The sequence below is a fragment of the Pocillopora damicornis genome, chromosome 5, assembly GCF_964200805.1.
Source record: "Pocillopora damicornis chromosome 5, jaPocDami1.2, whole genome shotgun sequence".
NCBI classification, from domain to species: Eukaryota; Metazoa; Cnidaria; class Anthozoa; order Scleractinia; family Pocilloporidae; genus Pocillopora; species Pocillopora damicornis.
The window spans coordinates 14,153,630-14,160,698 of NC_142674.1; the positions used below are offsets into that span (position 1 = coordinate 14,153,630).

The 7,069-nt window shown below is 40.4% G+C and overlaps 1 protein-coding gene across 1 annotated transcript; it reads left to right on the forward strand.

Moving 5' to 3' along the window:
- Nucleotides 1-1,029: 1,029 nt before the first annotated feature.
- LOC149045483 (uncharacterized) lies at nt 1,030-5,883 on the forward strand. The gene is made up of 6 exons (XM_089208222.1): nt 1,030-1,147; nt 1,449-1,523; nt 2,264-2,364; nt 2,647-2,715; nt 2,938-3,433; nt 3,970-5,883. Exons 1-5 carry the CDS (start codon nt 1,142-1,144, stop codon nt 3,251-3,253), a joined length of 567 nt encoding a protein of 188 aa, XP_089064348.1. The 5' UTR covers nt 1,030-1,141; the 3' UTR covers nt 3,254-3,433; nt 3,970-5,883.
- Nucleotides 5,884-7,069: the final 1,186 nt, after the last annotated feature.

The window sequence follows — 7,069 nt, forward strand, 5'->3', positions numbered from 1 at the left end:
TGCAATTTTCCTGTTGCATCTTTCACGTTCTTTACTGCGCAACTTGCTTTGCGCAAAACACTGGGCGACATGCGTGCTATGTGGCCTTGGATCAGAATCATCCTGATCTTCTTACAATTTTTTTTTCATCAAAACAGTGAGTATAGTTTACGAACTAACCGACCAATGGAATTTCCTTTTTTGATAGACTATAACTGGATCGCCTTGACTGATTAAAACCCACCCCTCTCCTCCCTCAGAGAATATTTAAAGCTAGATAGGACTCACACCAGCAAATGAAATTTTGGCTGATTCTTTTCTTGCCTGTTAAATTTAAGCAAAGTGCGAGTGGCTTACTTCTGGCTACAGATGTGGCCGCGAGAGGTTTGGACATACCAGCTGTTGAGCATGTGATTCACTATCAAGTTCCGAAGGACCTTGATGTAAGTACGTGTAAGTATGTGTGTACGGTTGGTTAGCTTGTGCAGTTGGTTAGCCAGTGCGGCAGGCGGGAACGGGAGCGATTGCTTTTTGGCGGCAGTGCTTTCATTCTCCGCGAAACTCTACCTTGACAAAAGGCTTCGGAAGTCACACTGCTTCAACCAACCATGCGTTGACCAAGGTGTGGGCTACAAGTCTCAACTGTAAGAGAAGCTCAATTAGAATGTGGATAGCAAAGTTCGAACGCCGTTGACGCCTGAATTCTTTATTTACCTCTAAATTTATTTTATTGCATATATTTAGTTATTTCTAAAACTTCATTTTGTAAATCTTTGTTTTGTTTCCGATTTGAGTTAATGTGTGAGGTTCACCTACCGAAATCAAAACATAATTCATTTCAGTTAATGAGTTTTGATTTAGGGAAAAAATTGACTCTGTTCAAATGCAGTTTATATGAGAGGAGTAGTTTGTTATTGTTTATCATCCTCAGTTGTATCTCATTTAATAATGAACTGTTGTGTAATGTAACCACAATGTAAGTATTAACTTTAGCGCAACCATCTCATGTGATTCTGCGTTCCTAAATTCTTTCTCTGTGTTCGTTAACAGCTTTACATTCACCGCAGTAGACGGACAGCTAGAGCAAGCAGGGAGGGTCTGAGTGTCGTTCTTGTTGGCCCAGAAGAAATGGGATCATACAAGAAAATTATGAAGGCGCTTAATGGAGGTGAAGTATCTTTATTATGTCCAACGTATCTCTTTAACAGTCAAACTCTGAAAGGTTATTTGCAAATCCCCCTCAGTTTAAGATGCCATTCGTCTAAATTTCCTTTTTAGTTAGAAAAATTTACGCCTTAACGTTAGTATGCATATTCTCCATGCATACTGTTCTCTATATATTTCTTAGGGTGTTGACATGGAGAATGACATGTTATTTAAGGGCAAATCCAGGGAAGGGCAATCTGTTGGGCTAAGGATGGCTTTTTCAGTCTGTTCATTAAAAAATGACAAGTAGTCTGCTTGTGTAGGTGGATAGTTCCGGCGATGAAGAACCCACTTCGAGATTCTGCTGCAAGCACAAAAAGGAGAACAAGCGTGTTCGGGTATGTATTTTCGGGCTGCGTTTAAAATAACCTGTGCAAGTTGGCACAAACCTTTCAGTGAAATGGCACAAACCATATAGGAAATGTTATGAGCAATTTGCGACGTTATTCGTTGTGATGCAGAAGTAACCGCTGAGTCTCCTGTTCTTGGGGATTGTTTTAATGGTAAAATGTTCTTATCGTTGTCAAAATTTTACTTGACAGAACTTGAATTGTTTAAGTGGACTGTTAACGCGAAAACCAAGGCTTGCGTAGATGGCCAGATCTCGCGCTCCGATCACGATCGTGAAAATAAGAGCAGGTGAGAAGGATCTATTTTCACGGGCGACAAAAATCAAGTTTTTGTCAGGTAATTTGGAACTTTGAATCCTGAAAATTGAAGTTTGAATCTTTTGGCATTCGACGGCTTACAATGGGCCAATGTTACCCCATTGAAGCCTGTACTGCTATATTGGTCACGCGCTTCAGTTCATCTGTTAAAAATACACTTTTTAGTATCTGGAAGCAGAGGGTTTTTAAGTTAAATTAACTTGGAAAAATATTTGATTGGTAGAAAATCCCGGGAGTGTAATATAAAATGATTTGAGTTATAAAACGCAACATGCACTGTGAAGAGGAGTCCTCAGTTCTCCCTTTAGGTTGATTCCCGTATAGAGAAGTAAGCCTCTTGCAAAAAAGAAAATTGGTTGGGTCCTCTGCTAGTGCTTGTTTCCTGAATTTGACGTCATATTCTCTTCTAGCATGATGACAACTGTGACAAGACTACAGGCAAAATACCTCATGAGAAAACCGCTGTGGTTGAGAAAGTAAACTTGACGCTCATTGATTCGCCAGTCAAAAGGTAACACTGGTTGCCAATATTATTGGTGCCCTCCTTTACGTTTCCGTACAATATATTTTATTATCAAGAGAATGGGCTTTTTTGTGCTTGTATTAATCGAAACTCGACGGTCGTTTGCTCGAGCAAGTTTTCCGGTGGCCAATGCGACCTGAACTTTCAATTAACAAAAGTTACAATCAAGAATACTGCTCTCGACTTTCGACTGGAGTATTTAAATTATTTCATACAATTCAAACAATCATACCTAATAATAAATCAGTCTGATTTTTTTTTCTTATCAAGGGTGTGTGTGGATATTGAGACGAGCGATAGCGATGAGTGCCTTTTCAAACCAGTCTTTGCATCAGAAAAGTGAGTCACTCAAATATATATACCATAAAATTTCCGTAGTAACAGTGAAGTCATTGAACGCGTTTACGAACAATTAACTCTGAAGGGTATATTTTAATTGTCTGATTATTTCAAAACGATGTCTGTGAGCGACCACCACACCTTGCACGAAACGTTAGAGAATTTTGCTCTCCCGCTGTGGCGTTTGAGAAACCTATGAAATTCTTTTACTGTCTTCCATAGAAATGTGGCTGAAAAGGTAAATAAGAAAGTGCTGACACACCAGTTGAACGACTCCAGCGATAGCAGTGAAGACGAACAAGGAACTGATTACTTGAACGACGACCCAATGTTTCCCATCTACCGACAGGGATTGCTTACGGGTTTGGCTTCCAGGAAAGTGGTAGAACTTATTGCACGTGCTGTTCCTTCCGCTGTCTCCGAAAATTCTGTCTTTGTGGTGGAAATATCTGCCCCACACATAAGGCACTTTAAAAATGTTCTGGCGACGACCTTGGTGCATGGAATCCAACTGGAACGAAACAGCGATGTATTATAGTATCATATACTATATGGTATATAGTATGATACTACCGTGCTTCCAACAAGAGGAATCCTCTTCGTAAGGCTTCCCAATCAGAATATGATGATCATGAGGCACAGGTCTATAAATGTACGAGAAGCTTCTACAGGAATGAATCCTCCCCCGATTTGCAAAGGATTTTCATTTATCTGACAGGTAAGACTATTTTAACAAATAAATAACAGTGAGGTCCTTATAGAAAAATCTCAAACTTTGAGTGGAGCCCTAGCGGTATTAACCTAGCGATAGCGAGGTCATTACGACAAGGCCTCAGTTTGAGAGGTTCCTGCGACAATGAATAAACAGTTGAGGTTAGTAAGACATTTGTAACATGGATCATGAAAAAAGCTTCCGAAGAAAGAGAAAGTCAATTCAAACCAAAGGTCAAACTGCTCAAGTGAAATAAGTAAACTATGGCGTTCTCCGAAAAGTGGTGTGTGGCCAAAAATAGGAAACAAAATTATTGACAAAAACAAAACAAAACAAAATTTTTCTATATTCGAGTGAAAAACGTCCATCTTCAAAACCTCACCGTAAAAAAATTTACTTCCTTATTAGTCATAATGTAACAAATCTGACCAGCAAAAGGGGGTTTTAATCAATACAGCATATCACACCAGTGCACAACATCTGGTTACCAAGCGCATTCAAATATCAAAACCTTTATTAATTTTCATCTTCTCCTTTTTCAGACTCCAACGGAACGATTCACGGTTTTGCTCTTCTGCAATATGTTTTTGATGATAATGAACACGAAGTTAAAGTTAAACCACATGGAAATTCTAAAAGTCTTTCCAAAGAGTATTACCGCACTTTGCATACTACCATGGGGCGGTTAAAAGAGCCCGCGAAATCTGACCCTCCCAAGACGGTGTTTTTCAAGAGTATCGAAGAAAAGGGAACAATTTCAAACTTTATAAACGCAGCTAGCCATGCCAGAAATGTACAACAGATAAAGAACATTAAAAAAACCATGGAAGAGCAACCTGGGGATTCTACACTCGAGCTGATAGACATGCGAAGCAAGGAAACAGAGACAAAGAGAACGCCTTCGTCCGTAAAGTAGAGACCTCGTCAGATCCTTGTGTTGTCCTTACCACTGACTAGCAACTTAAGGACGTGGAAAGATTTTGCACAAATCCTAGCCAGTTCAGTATTTTAGGAGTCGATCCCATTTTCAATTTTTGGAGACTATTATGTGACTCTTACTACATACAGGCATCTCCTTCTCCGAACCAAAGAAGACAAGAATCCAGTCCGGATTGGACCAACCCTAGTTCACCACAAAAAAGAACCATCCAGATATTACGAGCTCTCGTCTACCATGATAAAGCTAAATGCAAAAACCCAAAATGTTCTAGTATATGGTACTGACGGAGAAAAGGCATTGGGTGAGGGTTTCGGTAGACCTCTCCCTTATGCCCAGCATTTACTCTGTGACCTGCATATGAAAAAAAAAATAGTGTCAAAAATGAACGAACTTGGAATACGGGGCAAACCATCAGAAGTCATTCTAAGTGACATCTTCGGAGGAGATATTGGTTGTAAGAGGGTTCCTGGTCTTATAGACTCGGAAAGCCACGCCCAGTTCGTGACCAATCTGGAAAAAAATGAAGGAGGAGTGGCTTTCCTTACACCCACTCTCAGAGCGCTTTGTTACTTACTTTTGTAAGTACAAAGCGGAAATTATAAGGCAAACGATGACAGCTGAATTGAGATCCATGGCTGGTCTAGGCTGGCCACCAGGTGTATACGATCAGAACGGAAATGAATGTATGAACTCGGTTCTACAAAGAGAGAAACAACTTACAAGGAAAAGGAAGCTTTCTATTCCCGAATTTGCCAGGTTACTGCAGACGGTGGTGAAAAGACAGAGAACAGAAGAGGATTTAGCATTTATTGGGCTCGGAGAGCTAAAAATGGACAAAAATTACGAGGAAGAGGGAATGAAGGAGTCTGTCTTTTACAGGAAGACGAGAGCGCAACAAGAAGTGGCGCTCAAAAATTTCACAATCTCCCAGTAAAGACAGTCGACATAATTCCTATCGGCCTGGAAAACACAAATGAAGCGGACACAATGTCACCATTGAGTTTGCCTCTAGAAGATTTTGGCATTATCTGGGTTCCCTTCAGTATTCTAGCACGTATGTACCATCGTGCATCGTTGATTTTGGCGCGCAAAGAAGAAAACATTCATCCCGATCCTGAAAGAGGAGACAACATATTATGTGTGCAGCGGCACTTGTATCGATTTTAAAGCGTATGACATTTGTGCTCATACCTTAGCTGTGGCTGAAATGGGTCGTTCATTGACTGAGTTCGTTCATTGTTACAAGACAACGAACCAAAGACCTCCTAACGCGGATGCCTTGATTCACATGGACCTCCCTCCTGGACGTGGGTCAAAAAAGACCAAGGCAACACAAAGAAGGAAAGGTGCTACAAATAAAAAAAGAGAGGAAGTTGTGGAGAGTTACACTAACACCTCTCCAACCGACCAATCAGCATCGAATCCGGCGTCGAATTTAGTAAGATCCTCAGGAAACAGAGGCACAAAGAGGGAAGCAGAGAAGACAACAACACAAAAAGACATAGAAGAGCCTCAGGTATGTAAATATTGTAAGGATCATTCACATAATACAGGGTGTAATGCGTGATTCTGTTATCTCGGGTTTTAGATCGGTGAAAGGTTTAAAATTTTTTTGTGTGATTATGCTGCCAACCGTTTGATTTTTTATATCGACTATGATCATGGTAAAGTCCCGCTATATGTTAGCTCTGTGCAAGTCGTTCTATTTCACTAACTGGTTAGCTAATTGGGTTGAACGAAATAAAAACTCTATCAAATAAAGCTTGTAGTGATAATGCGCGGCAAGTCGAAAAAAACAGTCCTCCTAATCACAGAACCTTTCATTTGTAGAAATGGCCTGCAGGACATAAGGTTTATAAGGATTTAGCATCTGGCGAGACCGTCGGCTCGTTGCATAATTCCCACGCAGCCACCGACTAATCTTGGCTGTTAACTAAAATGCCATTAATTTTATTCTATCTGCAGAATAAAAGCCCCAACACATCAACGCCGGCAGTTCAAGAAGGTAGTTTCCAGTTGAGCCTTCTTAAAAGATGCAGCCCTCTGGTGAGAAGGTGTAAGGGTGTAAGGGTGTCTTGAAACTAAGGCGTGGTGAAGACTTTTTTATTCCCAACCCACCAGAAGACCTCGTCATAATATCAAGCACCAGACGGGCCTATTGGCAGAATGGAGAGCAAAAGACTGGACGATTAGGAAACGTATACTTTCATTGTAAGGTTGAGTGCGTCCAAAAACTGCAGCCCCAATTTATTCCCTTCTTGGTGATCATTTCGGCGGCAGTTAAGCGTGAATTACTCGAAGTTCATCGAAATCATATACAGAAAGAGCTAGGTCTCCAGAGTACATATGGGGGAAAAAAATGCCAAATTCAGGAAATGATAAATTCTCACCATTTATTAATATGTGACTGTCACTGTTTTGTTTGATGACATACAATCACAACAAAAGGTGCTATAACATGTGTAGACAGAAAAGTTACCGTTGTCCATTTCCACACAGCCCGCACACTTAAAACCTTATTTGTACAATTTGGTTTTTCCTATCAGTGCATAATATTTTGATTTGGCCTGCAGTTAGCAAACACTTATCGAACTCTGACTGTTTCAGAAATTGGAAAGTATTCTCTCGAGTCTTTGCGAAATGTCGAAGTCGTTTTGTCATTGTCTCTGAGAGGGCTTACTGTAATATTTGCGAAACAGAAC

Excerpts from the sequence above, each read along its gene's own strand:
- LOC149045483 (XM_089208222.1), top strand. Across the intron at positions 1,524-2,263 it reads AGGAGAACAAGCGTGTTCGG|CATGATGACAACTGTGACAA; the intron begins GTATGTATTTTC and ends ATTCTCTTCTAG. Across the intron at positions 2,716-2,937 it reads CCAGTCTTTGCATCAGAAAA|AAATGTGGCTGAAAAGGTAA; the intron begins GTGAGTCACTCA and ends TGTCTTCCATAG.